Below are 22,135 nucleotides of genomic sequence, written 5' to 3'. Positions count from 1 at the left end.
CCTTATAGTGAAAGGTCATCCAAAAGGGAAAGTTTTACATTTCTTTCTCACCCCACCCCCGCCATATGTGGACTATATTATTTTGGGGTAGTGGGTACCTAGTTTTCAGGAGGTACCCCCTCCAGTTTTGCTCCGATTGCCAGGGCAATCGGAGTGGAAGTTCGACTCTTCTCTCCTCCCGGTAACCGTGTGCAGCATGTGCAGCGGGAAGCCAGCTAGGAACTCGTAAAGAGTTACAGGTGGCCTCCCATAGTTAACATGCCAGGAATGGGGACTGGAAGACCCCAAAGAACAAGCCCGCATGAGGAAGGTGCTGTATTCCTGGACAGGTGAGTATCTGTTTATTAAAAGTCATCAGCTACAGTTTTTGTTGTTGCTAAATCCTAATTTTTGGAAACCTGGCTAAAGTTCCTCTTTAATGTATAATGAAAAGTACATTTTTTTCATACTTTTTTCAGGCACAGCATAGAAGGGTGAGAACTTCTGTCGGGTTATTGTTCCTGTCTTTGTCATTTCTAAGATGATTCACTGTCTCTATATTTGTCCTGATGAAGTGCTGTCTTAGAGGGTATCTCCCTCAATTTGGAGAGAATTTCTCTTACTTATTGTGTCTACAAGGCAGGAAGCAAAGGGAAATCTTACAGTGCTCTCCGGGTTGGTAAGTCTTCATTTTGGGTGAAAGAGCCCCAACCCTGATTACAGGGACCCAAAGCAGTTAGCCTACTTCCAGGAAGAGGCTCTTAAAGACAGGAAGTTCCTAAAGCAGGTGTGGAGTAGTGAGCAGCTGAGAACAAATAAGTATTTGGATCACTGCAGAATACTGAGAGCTGTCTAAACATGTTGGGACTGTACTATACTTTCTGTGGTAAAAGCCTTGTGTCAGTGAAACACTGCTGATTATTTGTGCAGACTTTTATTTTTCAGTTTTGCTGAGGTTAAACCATTTTTTTTGCTGCTGGAACCATTGTGTTGGTTGCCTTTAGGGGAATAAAGACCTTCTGTTTGTTAAAAAAAACAAAAACACGGCTTTGCGTGTGGTCCTGGACCACAGCTGCTAATACCCCCAAACTTTACAGAGCTTATTACAGGGAAAAAACAAGATGTTACTGGCTACCAAAAGCATAGTTTGGCCATTGGACATTCAGTGGTATTGTGATTAAGAACATCAGCCAAACTTTTTTTAGCAAAGCTTAGAATTTTTTTATATGTCAGTATAGTCCAGTGATGGTGACTCCATGGCACACAGAGCCCTCTCCGTGGGCATGCAAGCTATAGTTTTCTAAGCAGCTCTGGGGCACACAAGCTCTACACACTTTACTGGTAGGACGTAGCGCCCAGTGTCCATGCACTGTCCTGGCACTGCCCTTCCTCCTCCAGATCGCCCACAGCACTTTGACTCAGAGCACAACACTTTGGAAAAAACGTTGTGGGACTGATTCACAGACCGGCAGCAAGGGCGGCCAATCACCTCCCTCAGCCGTGGGTTGAACAGCCAATTGACTGGGCAGCCAATCACCTCCCTTGGCCACTGAATGAACAGCGAATTGACTAGCGCGGGAGGAGAAGTGAGCGTTTGTTTGCCCGAGGGTTGCCGAATGCAGCCGCTTCGTTCCACTGGGGAGAAAGCCCAAAGATGAGTCCGGAGCTGCTGGTAATGGGCTGCACCATGTGCCTGTGTTCTGTGCTATGGGTTTGTGGGCAAAGGGAGCATGATGGGCTACATGAGTGTCACTGCACCACTGCTGTACCAAAGCAGAGGAGGGAGGGGTGGTGAGCTGCACAGGGGGGACCAGATGTGTGATGGAGAGGAAAGTGTGCCATGAGCTGTATGGAAGGGTGGGATGCATGGTGAGGAGGTGTGCTATAAGTTACATAACGATGTGATGTGGCCAGACAACAGTGCGTCGTGAGCTGAAGGGCGATACATATTATGTAAAAGAAGTTTACAGTGTGATGGAGATGTGTGATGTGCTGCATGGCGATGTGCTGCATGGCGATGGATGTTGGCACTTTGAAATAAATAAGTTGGTTTTGTGTCGCAGTTTGGGCACTCGGGCTCAAAAAGGTTCACTATCACTGGTATAGTCTATAATGCCTTGTAGAGGACACAAAACCATCTACATCAGACTCTACCCCCAAAGAAGCCTAATGCCCCTTCTACGGTCAGTCAGAAATATACATTTGGATCAACTTGGGTGGAAGCCAGTAAATGTTTGGGTCATGGAAGAACATCCACATCAATCCAGGGAGAAAAAAAAAATATATGCAGACAATTTTCTAGGTTGGAAATGTTTCTATTCACCAAACAGAGACAGTCATCAACTAAATGCCTATGCTTCTATTGGCCCCTGGAAAGCCTCAGTCTCCACATTTTTTAGACGTGTTCCTTGATGTATTTTCTACATACCACTTCAAACCATTTCACCAAAGTGCTGAAGTTTGGATTCTTCTTGTAGTTCTGGATGAGAGCAGACTGGACTCCTTTCCCTGCACACTCAATGTCCACCCTTGGTCTGTCCACCTGGGCAAGATTCACCCTCTTCAGATCTCTCAATCCCCAGAAGAGGATCTGTGGATAGACATGTAATAGTCAGTGTTATAGATGAAACTATAATTTTTTATTTATATGTTTATATAGCATGGTCATCTTCTGCAGCAATGCAAGAAGGGATATATAGAGAATATAAAAATAATATTAAACATACATGAATAGAGTTCTGACCACAAGAGCATACAGTCTAATGAAAGATAAGGAAATATTGCCAGTAGAAGTTATACTGTGAATGTCATATTGTAGCTGATATTTTGTGAATCAGATTATAATGCTGTAAGAAAAGGTAACTTATAAGTAAGGATTTCAAGTTTTTCTCAATCCAATCCTAACATAAATGACATACATTTTGGAATAAAAGATTGGTGGGTGAACTTATCTACACATTGCACCTAAAATAGACTTAAAGCCCCTGTTCACACCGGTGCTACTTGTCAAGCGATTTGAAAGTTCCAAATTGCATGACAAGTTGCACCCCATTACTGGCATTTTGGCGTTAACCGTGTTGCAGCAATTATGAAAAAGGTTCCTGTACTACTTTTTACCGCTTTCATTGCAACTTGCATAGACTTCTGTTAAATGCTGCAAAGAAATCGCACCGATGTGCAGCTTTGAAATCGAGCTGAAGTAGCGCAATTTCAAAGCCGCACCAGTGTGAACTGGGGCAAATACCATCTTTGATTGGACAAACCCTGTAAAAATGCAGACGTTGGTGAGTGCATTCAGGGGTATTTTCCTACTCCAAAGCAGCCGGTCAAGTTTTTATTCTATTGTAGTTCACCATGTTTAAAATACCAACCCTGGTGACATCAGTGAGAAGTGCTGACCAGAGGGGAAGACAGAAGCTGTTAAGTAGGGGGAAGGCTCTTGGAAGGAGTTTGATTGAATATCATTATTTCATTACAGGAAATCTTAACATACTGTACTGTACATCCTATATAGTCCTGCATCATGCAGTCCATACCTCGACTCTATATTTACTGAGAACGGGTCGGATGCCCATTGGGACTGGAAGGATGGGTCCTCTCTCCATGTCTGTTGGTCCGTCAATAGGTGGAAGATCAGATTTTCCAGATGGGCCAATCTATAGGAGTAGAAAACATTTATTAAATCGTCAATGTATAAAGAAAAAACCCATAGTCAGCTGATATGCAAATTATGGTCTACCTAACTAACCAAAACTCAAGCTAAAACTAAGCTCTTTCAGCATATCAGACAATACAAGCTGCCAAACCATACCTTTAGTTAAATTGTGCCCATCAATAAAGCTCCACTGGACCTTACAGAAGTTACTATACAAATGCAGACTATGTGGAAGTTGGTAGTTGATAAGGCTTAAACCTCGTACACAGGATCAGATTATCGAACGATCTGTCGTCCGTTTTTTGTTGCATGCTAGTCTCATGTCGAAAATTAAGAGGTTATTTTCATATGAAATTTCCCGTACAACAGAATTCAATTTCAGAAGTGATGTCATGTGTTGGATTGTTTTGTATGTGTTCTTTCGTTTCCGAGCATGCCTAGTCTTGCTCTTAAGATTTTTTTCAGACGAAAACTGTACTAATTAAACGAAAATCGGACGTTGTGTTGACGTACGATAAAAATTTCATAGCCTGCACATCCAGTTTTTGTCGTCCGAAAATCCGTAATCGGCTGTCAAAAGCACTATACTAACAATCCGAAAATCGGCAGATCGTTAGTCGGACGGAATTTCCCTTCCGATTTTCGGATCATGTGTATGGGCCTTAAGACATACCCTTCAGCCCCTCCATGTTACAATACTCAGGTTTGAGAGTGTGGGGTGACGCTGAGGCAAACAGTCATTCTTCAAGCTTCTTGAAATGTGATAAGGGCATGTCTAAATGATGATGGCTAGTCTGGGGAACAGCCACTGTGCAGAAGTTTGGTAAGACTGGTAAATATTGAAGCTTTTATTTCTTCCTTTTTATTAAATATGCATGCCACTATAGTTTTTTTTGGGCTAGGCTACTTTTAAGTAACTGCAAGTCATAATATGTGATTTAATGGAAATGTGAGTTATCAGGAAATTGAAAGTTATGTGGTTCTTTGGTTTGTGGTGGTTCCACAGGCTGTCCACACTTAAGCCCCGTACACACGCACAGATTGTTGGCCAACTGATCGGCCAACTTTTGTCCAGTGGTGTTTGTTGGTTGAAATGTGCTCTAGACTTGCACTGGACTTTTGCTGGCCAACAAAAACCAACTTCAGTGATGTCATGTGATGGTTGACTTTCCCTGTGTTTTTTCTTCTCTGAGCATGCCCAGTCTTGCTCATCTGATTTTTGTCTGCCGAAATCTGTACTGACTGAGGAACAATCGGCCGTTCTTTGTTGGCCAACAAAAATTTTATAGCATGCACACCAGATTTTTTTCGGCCGAAAATTCGCAGTTGGTTGTCGGAAACATCATACTAACAAGCCTACAATCGGCAGATCGGACGTTGGCCGACAGTTTATGGCCAATAATCTGTGCATGTGTACGGGGCTTCAGTCTACACTTTTTTGTTCATCAGAAGGTTATCATAAAGATTTACTAAATGTATTCAGAAATGTTTTTACTCCAAAGCAACCAATGTTTTATTTGACAACGTTCGGAAATAGATTTATTCCGGGGAAGTGCAGTAACTAAATTGTCTCCATCTACTCTGGCCATATGAAAGCTAAAATGTGAAGTAGTTCAATTTATCTACAGCAGATACAGTTGGTTTTAACATCATCCATGCTATTTACCAACTTTAAAAGTCATCCTAACAATATAATTTTTTTTCATACTATTTGTTTTCCGCTTGGTTAACAAATAGTGGTACCACTATCTGACAAATATTTTTAAAATATTGGCATTACCTTGGCATTCATCCAGTTTGGCTATGCTTTAAGGTTGCATAGATTAAAAGCTGAATGCTGCAAATACATAGTTAAAATCCACATATGCAAATTATCCAAAATAGGAAAGGATTTGCAATTCTGTTTAGCCAGATTTGTTATTCAGGCACTTCTTCCAAACAGCACAGTAATGGCGCTTTTCCACTGCATGGAACCGAACGGTTCGGCTCGCTTTTGTGCTTTTCCACTGCTGGTACCGCATGGTATAGTGTAGGAACGGTTCGGTACGGTACGGTACGGCGGCGCTTTTCCACTGCATGGAACCGAACGGTACGGCTCGATTGTGGTTCAGTGCATGCAGTCACTACTAGCCACTGATTGGTCAGAGAATCCCACCCACCCCGTTGTTATCCCACCCACTTAACTTTAGTACTACTTTAGTGGAAAAGCAAACCATACCATACCGTACCGAACCGTTCCAACACCGTACCATGCAGTACCAGCAGTGGAAAAGCAAACCGGGCCAAGCAGGGCCGAGTAGAGCCGAGACGGTACTTGCAGTGGTAAAGTGCCATAAGATCCTAGACCTGCCTGCAGACTACATTGCAGCAACAATGTCTGGTCCAACCAGGACCCATCTCCAGGATCTGACTTGACAGCCTGGTTTTGAGACTTATCATCCAATATTAATTTTAGTCAAAAGGAAGTTTACAAGTGTTCATATTATGTTGACTATCAAATAATGGACAGGGAGACAGTTGAGAGTGGGCGAATGTCGCTCCCTGTGATACCACTTTCTTTTAAGTTATTTTAATTTTCATATAACCTTCAACTTTTACATATTTGCTCATGACTTTTCATTTTTCAACATATCATTAAGTTTAGCCTCATGTTAGAATGCATTAATGAAGTTACACAGTAACTCGAACACTCATGGTTTAGTATTAGACTAGAAACCCCAGTTAGAGATTGGCCCATACCTGGAGTAGCTCAAAGGCCGCCAGAAGGTCCCCAGCGGTGGAGTTTCCACGGTATATCTGGTAATACTCAAGCTGTGGTGGGAATCTAGGTGTACAGTATCCTTCATCAGCCATTTTCACCACTGGTTTGGCAAACGTCCGGCCCATGAAGTCTGCCTTCCCCTGAAATATGGTGATAATGCAATCAGGTCCAGATCAGTGGACAGGTCACATGATCTAAAAAGGGAAAAACCTATTGGGGCCAGCAGGCGGGGCCTTCTTTTTTTAATCCTATTATAATATATATTTGGTTACGCAACTCTTCACGCATTAGACATAAAATATTTATATTAGTATTACATAGGCATCTTTCCTATTTTCTTTGTTAATGTAATTTTTCTGTTAAATTAAAACACATAAAAACAAAAAGCTCTAAAAAAAAGTTGATTGTTCTTTAGCTTGGTACCAAATTTTTCTTTTTTCATTTTTCATAAAGTTTGGAAGGGAAATATTTTAACAAGGACAACACTAGCATCATACCAGTAAATACACCAACCCCGTAAAGAAAAATAAGATATATTATTCTAATAATCGGTGCACATGGAGACAACAACAATAATTTGAAACCATAAAATTTTATTTTCAGACATATGTTAAAACCATCGGAATCACTGAAAACCCTTCATCTTTTTTTTTATTTTTATTTTTTTTTTTTATTGCTGTCGAGTTCCCTTCACTTCCTGTCATGGTGATATTCAGGGCTTTTTTTCTAAGAGAATAGGCACAGGTACTCCCTCTGTCAACCCTGGTCCCCCCCCCCTACCCACCTCCAAGCACTGTTCCCAAACCACCCTTCAGTATTTAGAGAATATAGAATCAAGTATCATCTTGTGGTGCTAAGTAATTTGTATTGAATTTGTTAATGATAACAAGAAAAGCAGTAAAATAGAGATCCCCTGTAGTCAGCAACAAATCCCCCCCCCCCCCCCAGCAACAATAGATCCACCCCTGCAACAATACACCTCCAAGAGGATTTGTCCGGCAGGAACAATAGATACTTCTTGCAGCAAAATACCCCTTCCAGCAAAAGTACACCCCTGAGAGGATTTGTCCGCCAGGAAAAATAGATCACCGAGCAGCCAGCATTAATAGACTCTCCAGTAGCCAGCAACAACAGACCTCCCCCTCAACAGTAGATCCCTCCTAGCAAAAATGGTCCCACCAGAAACAACAGCCCCAGCAAGAAAAGATCAACCCCAGAAAATATATACCCTGCCCCAGAGAGGATTTGTCTGCCAGCAACAATAAATCCCCCACAACAAAATAACCTCCCCAGCAACAATAGATTCACCCCAGCTACAATAGACCCCCCCCCCCTGGAACAAAATAACCTCTTCAGGCAAAATTACACCCTCAAGAGGATTTGTACACGACTAACAATAGATCACTAAGCAGCCAGCATTAATGCACTTTCCAAAAGCCAGCAACAACAGACCTCTCCCTCAACAGTAGATTCTTCCTAGCAAAAAACGATGCCCCCCCCCCCCCAGTAACAATAGATCCCTCACCAGCAACAATGGACTCCCCCCATCAGCTAACATTAATAGACCATCCAGCACACTTCAGCACCTCTTGCCATTACATGCATTCAATGCCGGAGGTGTCGGAACTGCATTCTCCCGCGTTCCTGCTGAAAAAAGTCCTGGCGATATTAATTCAAAATATGTCAGATGTCATGGTTGTTGGAATTTGAGGGGCAATTTTCCACTGGAAACTAGGGAGAAATCTCCTAAACATAAACAGCATTGAAATCATAACAGAGGTGCTAACCCTGCTCTACACACTCCATGACAAAATGATTTCACTTGCAAATGTGAGCTGTCGCAGGGATTTTTGAAGGGTGTGATAAAGTGAACCTACACATACTGCACATGATACCCTGCCCCCCATTACTGTTGATAATTGGCTTCTATTTACTTTCCCATTCACCCAGTGGAGTATAGTAGAAAAACTATTTCTAAGCTCTAAGCTGGTCTGATTGCAACATACACAACACCAAGGATTCCCTTTTCCTGAGACAGGACTTGGGCTTGGAAACTTGCTGCTTAGGAACCCAACGTTGCATTGTGAGAGGATGCGAGAGTGTCCCATTCTCCCCCATACCCAGGAATATGTTGTATCTTAGTTGGCTGGAGCAGGTCAAAAGGCAGATGGAAGAGCAAACAGAAGTTATGTATCCAGATTCGGTAAACGTGTGTGTGTGGGGGATGCTATTAAATAAACCAAAATGGGTAAAGTTTGACTGCTTGATCCATGGAAAGGAGGATTGTTACAGGCCAATATCCTCAAGTTACCGTTTGATTGGATATAGATCTGAACTTTCTTAAATAGGATTTTTGCCTACACATTTGGCAAACTTCTCGCTATAAAAGCGTTCTGAAGAGAAATTGATTGATACAAGAGGTTTTGCTTCACTTACCTGTAAAATAAACAATATATATATATAAAAGAGCCCTCTTTATTCTAATTTAGTCCTAGGCTCCATTTACATCATAAGGACATTACTTATATCAGATTAAAAACAAAATGGCTTGGCTCTTCCCCCCTCTATGATGCATCGTATGCAAAATGGGGGATCTCATCTTTGAGTTTCATACTTAGAGGCAATTCCATCTATGGCCCTTTCCATATGGAGCACAATTCAGTTTTTTGGAGAAAAATAACTCAATAAAGATGTCCGTCAGTCTCCTGAAGAAGCTATCGCTAGATGGCGAAACATGTTGAGCAGGCATTATATAGTAATTTTTTCCTTTATATATGCTTTTAAAAAAATGTTCGTTATCTTGGATCAATAAAATTAGTAAAATTGTTTTTATCAAAATGATTTTTTCTCCATCATTTATATGTGTGTCTGCACCTTAAAAGTCCCACAACAATTTCCTAGTCTATTTTTACAAAATGGGTAAAGTACAACTTCACTCTAAACCAGGCATGTCCAACCTGCGGCACGGGGGCCACATACGGCACGGAACCCCAGGCAATGCGGCCCACTGCCCCCTGACAATATTTTTTTTGCTGGGGAGGAATGAAGTTGCGTCAGGGGCATGGCCACAGCGGCTTCCAACTAACGGTAGGCGGGAGCTGCCTCAGGGGGGGGGAGGCGAGCATGTGCAGTGTTTATGACTCCTACTACCATGACCACTTCTTCAAATCACTGAAGTGGTCATGGTGGTTAAAGTGTTCCTTTAATATCTCTCAGAAGAAGTAAACCTCTGTATACTGATTCCATTTCATTTGATCATCCTCAAGTTGTGTTAAATTAGTGCGGGGGGGGCGCGGCGGCGCGGGAAGGGCGCGGAGGCATTTTATTACTTATATACCTTAACTATAGTATAAATGCGGCCCGAGAACATTTCTCTACACTCAGTGTGGCCCACAGAAGCCAAAAGGTTGGACACACATGCTCTAAACAGTATATAAAGCATTTTTACTATTGCAGAAAGAGTGATGAGTGGTTGATGTGTCCCTACTGGGGAGATTCAGTCTATTCGGGGCTGGCCCAAGACATTGTGCTGCCTGGGTCCAAAATTAAAGTCTGCCCCCCCCCCCCCAAAAAAAAAAAAAAAAATTGCATCCACCAAAAGGCCCAAACAATTTTTATTTTATATCATGATAATTAAAACTAAAATTAAATGTATCAGGAAGTCAGATTTATATGCAACAGCACCTTGTCTACATGCACAATTATATGATATACCATTATGTTCAATTCCAAACCACAAACTCCAGAATTATTTTGTTTGTCTGAATGTCTGACATCATTGCGCACACCACAATCACATAAGGAACATTGTCCGGAGGAGACCCTCCACCTCCTCATACTCATCAGTTTGCACTACGGGTGGCAGTATGAGATGGGGAAATGGCGCCCGTAACGTGCCGCAAACTGATGACACACAAAACTGCTGAAAAAAAAAATCTTGGACATCAATTTACTGCCCCTCTCAAAGTTCTGCCTGGGTGCAATTGACCCAGTGGGACCCATGGTAGGGCCGGCCCTGAGTCTATTTTTCCTGTTGATTATTATCACCCGGACTAGAAGTGATGGTAATTTAAACATTTTGTGGTGTGACCAAAACAGTAACAAAGTGGAAATGTTCCAGTGATGACATGACAACTTTCTAAGAAAATCTATGCAATAGTACTTAGACAGAACAAATGACCATTCTCTTATCAATCCAAAACTAAAAAAAAAAGCTTTGACTTTAGATATACTTAAAAGTAGGGTTTGAAAATCTAAACCACCAAAACAAATATCTCTCTGTTGATAATGTCTCCTAGTTTAGCTAAATAAATTTGGCTGTCCACAGATATCCACTCACCTGACTCTTCAAAGTTTTAAAAAGAAGGCCTGCATGTCAATGGGTCCCTGCCCGTCCAGTAATGTTATTTATTTTTGACATCTTTTTTTTTATAAATGGACAAGTGAGTCTAATTTTATATTCACTGTTTGCTTTGATAATGAGATCCAAAATATTTTAAAAAAGTAATCTACTACAATTTATTCGGAGTCAGATCACAAATATACTTTATGGCTAGAAGTCTGTGGGCACCTGACCATCATGCCTACAATATGGCAAAATGTATGTTGACAATCCTTTACGTTACTAAGTTCAAGCGTACTGGAAATTGTACAGAATACAAAGACCTTTTAGAAAATTCTGTGATTCCAACCTTTTGGTGACAGTTTGAGGAAGACCCTTTTTTGTTCCAGAATGACTGTGCCCCTATGCACAAACCCTGCTGAATAACTTTGGAATGCATTTCAGCACTGACTGTGAACCTGGTCTTCCCATCCAACAGTACCTGATCTCAAAAATTGTTTTGGCTGAATGGGAACAAAATTCTACAAAAATAGTTAAACCTGGTAAAGCCACAATGGGAGGGCATCACCATATTAATCCCCAAGGTTTTGACATGGGATGTCCAGAAAGCTTGTACAGGTATGACGCTCAGTTATCACAAACATTCAGCCATAAAGTGTATCACTATGTGTAATTGCCAACCAGAACTATTTCTTGGTTACAAACAAGGATGCAACTTACATCTCTCCTGGCCCATCTGTTTTTAATTCTGAGTTTTTATTAGATCATCAACATTTGTATCAGTTTCCCTAGATTAGATGCTTGAACCTGTTAACTGTATATTGGGGTAATATAACCTACAATAGATGGATGGTCTTACCACAGTATCTTGATCATAGATCTCAATGACAATGATGGGAGGGTCATCACGCATCTCATTGGCCTCACCATAAAGCTCCACATTGTCAAACACCAGTAACTGGTCCCATGTCGGGCACAGAGTCTCGTTCAGGACCTGAAATGTTGGATAAACAAGAATTAAGAAATATGATTTCTTGTAGATGGTAAACCTAGAATTGACGAGACTGGAATTTCACTTTAAAGGATCATTACAACCAAATCTGATGGTTCAGTATTTGTTGGATACTGGAGAGTTAAACTAGTTGACTACCATTGAGTAGACCTCAGTAGTCTGTGTAAAAAGGGTAATAGCTAACGTCATAAATATTTATACTTCCAGCCAATTATTGAGAAGTTTGCCCAGTTATGTAATTTGGGGAAGTTAATAAATATTTGGAACAACCTTTTAGAGAGTTTATTTTCTCTGGGATCCTGCCCAGTGGGTGTGTGCTAAGTTCTTCCCCTTTGGGCTCCTGTCCAGAGGGAACTGTGTTGATGTTGCCTAGGACTTTATCCAGAGGATATCTGTCCCCATTTGGGAGAACTGCACTTGAGAACTTGAAATACAGTGTGTAACAGATCCCCAATACTTGGACCAAGTATTTCTGTCTTAAGTCCGCAGAATCTCAAGTGATGCAGTGACCCAGAGCCATCTTACCGAATGGGCATGCTGGGCAGTTGCCCGGGGGCCCCACTTGCCCAGGGGGCCCCACCAGCCCCAGCCAAACATTAGTTCCATTTCCCGTGTGCATCCCGCCGCTGAACTTAGCAGGGGGCAAGCGATTGTCGGCCCTGCGCTGCTGTCAGGCCACTTGGGCCGTGGAGGGGAGCCCACAACTGCAGGAATGACTGTCCACCTCCACGGGAATGGGCACACACACAGGACAGTCGAGTCTGACTCCCGTCTGTGTTTGTGTTCACTGGACCCAGCCGCCGAACTTGAAAGCTTTCATTAGCCTGGCACTGCTGTACCAATAAATATCACCTTATCGATAATTTGCATTTTTATTCTCGTGGGTGATTGTGTAGACGGGGCCCCAGTGCACGGCATTGACCGGGGGCCTATAATGCTCTTAAGATGGCACTGCAGTGACCTGGCCCCTCAAACCCCCCCCCCCTCCCAAACATCAGCCTCGGCTCGATGAAGGGTAAAACAAATGACACTTTATTCACCAACTCACTTCCAATATATATCCAGTTTTAGGAGCTTGATTACATCATGCAAATGTATTGAATACAGAACATAATTAACATACCTGGCCATCTGGACAGACACAGGTGAATGACATTACAGGCTCAGACAGGATTAGCATAACATAATTGACTCCACAAACAACCAGCCCAAACATAGCCGAATACACTTTCCTAGAAGTGTGAACACACTTAACCTTTAAACAGATGAAAGCAGAAGACATAGGCTCTCAGACGGCCCGTCTCCGTTTTCAACACACCTTATTATAACTGTCAATACACATCCCTCCAGTATACCAAAGCTGAGTCTTATGTCATTAGCATCTGTTTAGTCTCCCAAAGTCTGTGTCGCTTGGGGTGACAGGGACCTAAATTCAAAGTAACAGTACTCCAAGGGTCCCCCAGCATACACCCCCAACCAGAGCTGTGCTCCCCTACAAGCCAGGGCCGTAGTCCGTGGGCAGGAGGCTGGCCTTCACACTCCTCCAGTAACCCGTGATGAACGTCTCAGCAAATGGGCGTTCGTCACACAGTGATCCCCTGCAAGTATGACTGAAGGACCTGCAGCTACCCATATGGAAAAGGTGAAGGTGATCTGGCTGATGGGGAGAAACAGATGACCTGTAACTGCAACTAGAATAGTCAAGCAGACAACAAAACCTTGACTTTGGAGGATACTGTTCAGCCCAGCTACCTTATGTGTGCATGGGGCCTGCAAGAAATACATTTCTATAATGTCTTAAAACACAGATGTTGCTATTAAGTTATGGCTGTATTGGCTATCCTGTTTTTCAGTTATTTATCCTGTTTAGTGCCGTAGTACATAAAATTAACAAAATCTAATAAAGTGACGGGGGCCATCTAGTTTGGACCCGCTACATGCCAAGGATCCAGCCCTGAGTGTAAGATGCGCAGAGCTACATTGGAGTAAGTGGACTGGGACATTTGTAGCGTACACCTATTACTTGAGGGCTAACTCACATGAGCATGGAGGTAGTAGCATTACTTATACTAATATGCTTTTTTAATTTAATAATGCTCTTTTTTTTTTTTTTACCCAATTAAAATACTAGAAAACAAGCACAAGGAGGCCCTTCAAAACAGGAAACTTAGGTATTTCAATATCATAATTCATAAGAGACAAATGAATATGTGACTTAATGAGTCAACAAGCCAGTAACTGCCAAAGGGGTAGTCTGACTGTGAGAGATTTGTTCTCTTCTTTGTAAAATAAATTAATTTAGTACGTCAAGTGTATTGAACTGACCCTAGAAGATCAGATTCTCCAACTTACCTCTGTGCATTGACTCTGGGTATTGAAGAAAACTCGAGCAAAGGGATCAGAAAGACCGCTGCTATCTGCCGCAAACAGGCTGCGCGCTTGGTACATGTGGGCACGCAGCTGGAATACTTGCTTCTCTGAAAGACACAAAAGATAAAAATCATAAAATTCCACATTTGCAAAATGTCAAAAGTTCCACATAATGGCCCTTTTTTGACCCACCAGGACTGGAAGATACAGACAATAATAATAACACCTGAAAGGCCTTCCTCTTTTTATTAAAAAAGAAGTGTTTGGCTGCAGTTTGTGTCCCCGCTGGAGAGATTTCCCATCACTTCCTGTCCTGTCAGCAAATAAAGATATTGACTACAATGAGGTCATCAGAAAAAGTTTTGCTAGGAGCTGGGCTTTAACATGTGTGGGAAGTTTACAGTGACACCTCCAGGGACAGGCATTGTATAACTGTATGAAGAGACAGCAATCTGAACTAGTTGTACTGGCTCTCACTTGTATAGCTGAGGCTGATAGGAGGGAAGCACTGCAGGCCCGGACCCTTTGCAGCTTTAATTTCCTCAAACCCACATGGAAGACCATTCAGGAAGTCCTTCCTCTGCTTGTTCAGGCCCAGCCACATGTAGACTTCCATCTTGGCCTGTACAGTCCATCCGGCAGGGCCAAAACCTCGCTTTCCAGGTAACTGGGAGAGAAAAATAAAGAGAAAGAGTAATTTATGTACACAGAGGCTCACACTCTATCTCTCTTTACATAATATCTATCTATCTATCTATCTATCTATCTATCTATCTATCTATCTATCTATCTATCTATCTATCTATCTATCTATCTATCTATCTATCTATCTATCTATCTATATATCCTGGTCAGCCATAACATTATGACCACTGACAGGTAAACGGAATATCTGGTTACAATGGCATCTGAAAATTGGTGGGATATATTAGGCAGTAAGAGAACACCTTGTCCATGAAGTTGATGTGGTGAAATTAGAAAAAAATGGGCAATTCAGTTTGTTGTGTATGGGGCTGTGAAGCCCATGGTGACCCATGTCCACAGCCAAAAGCTTCTACAATGGTCACTTGAACATCAGAACTGGACTATGGAGCAATGGAAGAAAGTGGCCTGGTCCGATGAATCACGTTTTCTTTTACATCATGTGGATGGCTGGGTGCATGTGCGTCACACACCTGGGGAAGAGATGGCACCAGGATGCGGTATAAGAAGGCAAGTCGGCAGAGACAGTGTGATGCTTTGGGCAGTGTTCAGCTGGAAAACCTTAGGTCCTGCCATTCAAGTGGATGTTACTTTGGTGTCCATGCCTCAATGGGTCAGGGTTGTTTTAGCAAAAGGGGGCCATACTCAATATTAGGTGTGTGGTCATAATGTTATGGCTGATATATATATATATATATATACAGTGGGTACGGAAAGTATTCAGACCCCCTTAAATTTTTCACTCTTTGTTATATTGCAGCCATTTGCTAAAATCATTTAAGTTCATTCTTCTTCCTCATGAATGTACACACAGCTCCCCATATTGACGGAAAAACACAGAATTGTTGACATTGTTGCAGATTTATTAAAAAAGAAAAACTGAAATATCACATGGTCCTAAGTATTCAGACCCTTTGCTGTGACACTCATATTTAACTCAGGTGCTTTCCATTTCTTCTGATCATCCTTGAGATGGTTCTACACCTTCATTTGAGTCCAGCTGTGTTTGATTATACTGATTGGACTTGATTAGGAAAGCCACACACCTGTCTATATAAGACCTTCCAGATCACAATGCATGTCAGAGCAAATGAGAATCATGAGGTCAAAGGAACTGCCTGAAGAGCTCAGAGACAGAATTGTGGCAAGGCACCGATCTGGCCAAGGTTACAAAAAGATTTCTGCTGCACTTAAGGTTCCTAAGAGCACAGTGGCCTCCATAATCCTCAAATGGAAGACGTTTGGGACGACCAGAACACTTCCTAGAGCTGGCCGTCCGGCCAAACTGAGCTATCGGGGGAGAAGAGCCTTGGTGAGAGAGGTAAAGAAGAACCCAAAGATCACTGTGGCTGAGCTCCAGAGATGCAGTCAGGAGATGGGAGAAAGTTGTAGAAAGTCAACCATCACTGCAGCCCTCCACCAGTCGGGGATTTATGGCAGAGTGGCCCGACGGAAGCCTCTCCTCAGTGTAAGACACATGAAAGCCCGCATGGAGTTTGCTAAAAAAAACACCTGAAGGACTCCAAGATGGTGAGAAATAAGATTCTCTGGTCTGATGAGACCAAAATAGAACTTTTTGGCCTTAATTCTAAGCGGTATGTGTGGAGAAAACCAGGCACTGCTCATCACCTGTACAATACAGTCCCAACAGTGAAGCATGGTGGTGGCAGCATCATGCTGTGGGGGTGTTTTTCAGCTGCAGGGACAGGAGGACTGGTTGCAATGGAGGGAAAGATGAATGCGGCCAAGTACAGGGATATCCTGGACAAAAACCTTCTCCAGAGTGCTCTGGACCTCAGACTGGGCCGAAGGTTTACCTTCCAACAAGACAATGACCCTAAGCACACAGCTAAAATAACGAAGGAGTGGCTTCACAACAACTCCGTGACTGTTCTTGAATGGCCCAGCCAGAGCCCTGACTTAAACCCAATTGAGCATCTCTGGAGAGACCTAAAAATGGCTGTCCACCAACGTTTACCATACAACCTGACAGAACTGGAGAGGATCTGCAAGGAGGAATGGCAGAGGATCCCCAAATCCAGGTGTGAAAGACTTGTTGCATCTTTCCCAAAAAGACTCCTGGCTGTATTAGATCAAAAGGGGGCTTCTACTAAATACTAAGCAAAGGGTCTGAATACTTAGGACCATGTGATATTTCAGTTTTTCTTTTTTAATAAATCTGCAACAATGTCAACAATTCTGTGTTTTTCTGTCAGTATGGGGTGCTATGTGTACATTCATGAAGAAGAAGAATGAACCTAAATGATTTTAGCAAATGGCTGCAATATAACAAAGAGTGAAAAATTTAAGGGGGGTCTGAATACTTTCCGTACCCACTGTATACATATATATATATATATATATATATATATATATATACACACACACACACACACACAATATCTCTCAAAAGTAAATACGCCCCTCACATTTTTGTAAATATTGTATTATATCTTTTCATGTGACAACACTGAAGAAATTACAGTGAGTGTACAGCTTGTATAACAGTGTAAATTTGCTTTCCCCTTAAAATAACTCAACACACAGCCATTACTGTCTAAACCCCTGGCAACAAAAGTGAGTACACCCCTAAGTGAAAATGTCCAAATTGGGTCCAGTTAGCCATTTGCCCTCCCCAGTGTCATGTGACTCGTTAGTGTTACAAGGTCTCTCTCATACTGGTTTACTGGAAGTTTAATATGGCACCTCATGGCAAAGAACTCTCTGAGGATATGAAAAGAAGAATTTTTGCTCTACATAAAGATGGCCTAGGCTATAAGAAGATTGCCAAGACCCTAAAACTGAGCTGCAGCATGGTGGCCAAGACCATACAGCGGTTTCACAGGACAGGTTCCACTCAGAACAGGCCTCACAATGGTCGACCAAAGAAGTTGAGTGCACATGCTCAGCGTCATATCCAGAGGTTGTCTTTAGGAAATAGACGTATGAGTGCTGCCAGTATTGCTGCAGAGGTTGAAGGGGTGGGGATCAGTCTGTCAGTGCTCAGACCATACACCACACACTTCATCCAATTGGTCTGCATGGCTGTCGCCCCAGAAGGAAGCCTCTTCTAAAGATGATGCACAAGAAAGCCCGCAAACTGTTTGCTGAAGACAAGCAGACTAAAGACATGGATTACTGGAACCATGTCCTGTGGTTTGATGAGACCAAGATAAACTTATTTGGTTCAGATGTTGTCAAGCGTGTGTGGCGGCAACCAGGTGAGAAGTACAAAACAAGTGTGTCTTGCCTACAGTCAAGCATGGTGGTGGGAGTGTCATGGTCTGGGGATGCATGAGTTCTGCTGGCACTGGGGGGCTACAGTTCATTGAAGGAACCATGAAAGCCAACATGTACTGTGACATACTGAAGCACAGCATGATCCCCTCCCTTCGGAGACTGGGCCGCAGGGCAGTATTGCAACATGATAACAACCCCAAACACACCTCCAAGGCGACCACTGCCTTGCTAAAGAAGCTGAGAGTAAAGGTGATGGACTGGCCAAGTATGTCTCCAGACCTAAACCCTATTGAGCATCTGTGGGGCATCATCAAATGGAAGGTGGAGGAGTGCAAGGTCTCAAACATCCACCAGTTCCGTGATGTTGTCGTGGAGGAGTGGAAGAGGACTCCAGTGGTAACCTGTGAAGCTCTGGGGAACTCCATGCCCAAGAGGGTTAAGGCCGTGCTGGAAAATAATGGGGGCCACACAAAATATTGACACTTTGGGCTCAATTAGGACATTTTCACTTAGGGGTGTACTCACTTTTGTTGCCAGCGGTTTAGACATTAATGGCTGTGTGTTGAGTTATTTTGAGGGGACAGCAAATTTACACTGTTATACAAGCTGTACACTCACTACTTTACATTGTAGCAAAGTGTCATTTCTTCAGTGTTGTCACATGAAAAGATATAATAAAATATTTACAAAAATGTGAGGGGTGTACTCACTTTTGTGAGATACTGTAAATGCCGGTAATAAATAAATATGGCATAAAACGGCTGACAGGTTTGCTTTACGGGAAAAAAAAAATCGTGTGTAATTATTTTTATTTTGCTGTTATTGTTGTTTATTTCAATGCTCTTTAACAATTTTCTTATTTCACTTTAAACATTACAACTTTTACATTTCGCCTTCACATATACTGGAAAAAATATTGACGGTGACACCAGGAAATGTGCGCTATAACAAAAAGAAACGATTCTGCTGATCTTTATAATTAGCCTCTCTATGTGACCTCGCTCCTGGGAGATTCAGCACTGCATTGTAATGAGAGCTGGATGACACTTGTAGCTGTCCTGATAAATGTCTTCTCATCATAACAGCAATTCATTCTGTCTTAATATCTGTTACGGGTGTAACAATGTAATTGTGTTACACAGAAGGTATATGAGAAGCTGCGTCAGGGCGTTCAGAGAGTAATAACCCGCTCCATTACCCGCTCTAATAGAGGGCATATATCAGGGCTCAGTGCACTCACATATTGATACCCACACTGTTCTGTGTGCGTGAGAATCTTACACGTCTACCAGATACAGAGCTATACATTTGAGGAAGGGCAGATCTACTTTACACATATGGAAAATTGCCAACAGCCAATCAGCACCTTCACATGAATGGATTAACTGCTTGACTTCCGGAAGATTTACCCCCTTCATGACCAGGCCCTGTTTTACAATACGGCACTGCATTAATTTAATTGACAATTGTGTGGCCGTGCGATGATGTAATCAAATAAAATGTATGTCCTTTCCCCCCCCCCCCCCCCCCACAAATAGAGCTTTATTTTGGTGGTATTTGATCACCTCTGCGGTTTTTATTTTTTGAGCTATAAACAAAAAAAATAGCGACAATTCTGGAAAAAAAAGCAAATTTTTTTACTTTCTGCTATAAAACATATCCAATAAAAAAACATGTAAAAAATCAAGTTTCTTCATCAATTTAGGCAAATATGTATTCTGCTACATATTTTTTGGTAACAAAAAAAAAAAAAAAATAGCAATAAGCGTATATTGATTGGTTTGTGCAAAAGTTATTGCATCCACAAACTATGGGAAATTTTTATGGAATTTTAATTAATTTATTTTTTACTAGTAATAGCGTGGATCAGCGACTTTTAGCAGGACTGCAATATTGCGGCGGATAAATCGGACACTAACTGACACTTTTTGGGGACCAGTGACACGAATACAGTGATCAGTGCAAAAAATATGCACTGTCACTGTACTAACGTGTTTCCCCGAAAGTAAGACCGACCCTGAAAGTAAGACCTAGTGTTATTTTTGGGGAGAGCTGCAATATAAGCCCTACCCCGAAAATAAGCCCTAGTTTAGTGTATGAAAAAACCTAGGATGCAATTTATTAGTGTTTTAAATAATGTCCAATGTGTGTTTTTGTAATATAATACTGTATCGCTGCTCCGCTCTCAGCTGATTCTGTCTCCTCTCATACCTTAGCTGTCCTGTCAGAGGGGGATATCAGCCCCTCCCCTCTGCAGTGTAACACAGAAGAGCTGGATGTTCGAATAGAATTGTGGGAAATACCTTTACATCGGCACTTCCGTGACCCCCAGCTGTCAGCGGGGGAGGAGAGGGCGGCAGATCAGCCTAGCCTGGAGCAGCAATGAAGAAGGTATTTCACACTATTGTAATCTAATCTATGCTGCGCTTCTGCGTAAACTGCAGAGGGGAGGGGCTGATATCCCCCTCTGAGTCTGACAGCCACGGTATGAGAGAAGAAAGACAGGAGAGAGTGGGAGATTACTGTAGCTGAGCACAGAGCAGTAATGAAGGTATTTCACACAATTATATTACAAAAACACACACTGGACATATATAAAACACTAATAAAGCGCATCTTAGGATTTTATATACACTAAACTAGGTTCACACAGGATTCTTGGCACGCAGAGAGGGAAGAGAGGGACAGCACATGAAAGTAAGACCTACCCCGAAAATAAGCCCTACTGTGTCTTTTGGTACCAAAATTAATATAAGACCCGGGCTTATTTTCCGGAAAACACGGTAATGACATTGGCTGGGAAGGGGTTAACATCAGGGGGCGATCAAAGGGTTAACTGTGTGCCTAGCCAGTGCTTGTGTACTGTGGGGGAGGTGCTTTTACTAGGAGAAGGTATTGATCTTTGTGGAACACAGGATCCATGCCTTCCCTACTGACAGAATGGTGATCTGCCTTATTTACATAGGAAGAATGCCATTCTGACCCTCTGCCTAATGATCGGCAGGTGCCGGTGGACATCGAGTCCACGGTACCCGCAGATCAGCCCCCTGCTGTGTATAATCACAGCGGGAGCGGGTCGCATTGTGTGCCCCAGAAACGGAAGTGCAGGATTGCGTACTAAGTACGTGATCCTGCGCAGCAGAGCCGCCTTGCCGCCGTATATGTAAGTTATACGGTCGGCAAGCAGTCAAAGAGTTAAAGCTGAACTTCAGGCTATAAAACTGCCATGTAATTATATTTCTCAGTACCCACGAAGGATATAAATCCACTTTGTGTTCACCAAATGCCTTTTCAAACACAGATATTACTTTGTATATGTAGTGCTGACAACATCACTGTGCTGTGGATAGCCTATGCAAAGAGCAGAGCTGTAGGAGGGGCCCAACAAGCTCCGCCCACTACAGGCTGCCTGCAGAGAACTACAGGAGGGGGCGGAGACAAGACCAGTCACCCTGCACAAGGAGAGAGAACAGTAGTGAGCGGTCTTTAATACAGGACGTTCCTGCACAGTGGTAAAGATTACTGTACAGATCTGGAAGAAATACACAACTCACACCAAGAGTCAAGGAAGAATACACATGATGATTGGATTAAGAAAATATTTACTTATCCCATAGTTCAGCTTTAATAGAACAGACATGACAGCCTCATGTACTGTAATGTCACTAATTTCTTTTTAAAAGGCAGATTATTTGAAGACAAACTCTTCACCTACCTTAAGGAAGACAGCCTTGACTTTCCCACAATCCTTTCCAGTCTCCTCATCCACAATGGAGTACAAGATATCCTTTGATGGTACGCGGGCATAGGCGATACGCTTGTTATTACTCATCATCCAGATGAAGACATCTGGGATACTGTACTGTGGCTGGGGGGAAGTAATATAGAACCAAGGATGAATTCATAGAAAAGTATCCTAAACTAACCTAAAACTGTTTCTATGGACAAAACTGTAGAATGGAAGTATTTTCTCTGTATGCTGCATGTGTTAGGCAGGCCATAGATGATACAATTTCTTTTCTGCAACCACAGTCAGTGTTGATGTGGAATTTCCTCCCACGGAGCTATTGTGTT

General features: G+C 42.4%; 1 protein-coding gene across 12 annotated transcripts in view; it reads right to left on the bottom strand.

Annotated features, from left to right (window-relative positions):
• Nucleotides 1-22,135, bottom strand: part of OTOF (otoferlin) — a 588,950-nt gene that overhangs the window by 69,109 nt on the left and 497,706 nt on the right. For all 12 annotated transcript variants that reach the window (XR_014225011.1, XM_082249402.1, XM_082249403.1 and 9 more), the window contains exons 22-28: nt 21,777-21,929; nt 14,597-14,786; nt 14,102-14,226; nt 11,597-11,731; nt 6,374-6,535; nt 3,516-3,635; nt 2,408-2,569 (exon numbers count right to left, since the gene is read on the bottom strand). Coding sequence is in view for 11 of the 12 variants with exons in the window: in XM_082249402.1 (XP_082105528.1) it covers nt 2,408-2,569; nt 3,516-3,635; nt 6,374-6,535; nt 11,597-11,731; nt 14,102-14,226; nt 14,597-14,786; nt 21,777-21,929 (1,047 nt within the window). In the remaining variant the exon portion in view is untranslated. The remainder of the gene's footprint in view (nt 1-2,407; nt 2,570-3,515; nt 3,636-6,373; nt 6,536-11,596; nt 11,732-14,101; nt 14,227-14,596; nt 14,787-21,776; nt 21,930-22,135) is intronic.

Source organism: Pelophylax lessonae (genome assembly GCF_965119305.1).
Source record: "Pelophylax lessonae genome assembly, chromosome: 3".
NCBI classification, from domain to species: domain Eukaryota; kingdom Metazoa; phylum Chordata; class Amphibia; order Anura; family Ranidae; genus Pelophylax; species Pelophylax lessonae.
The sequence above is the reverse complement of the archived record's forward strand: the minus strand, read 5'-3'. Positions and strand labels throughout refer to the sequence as shown.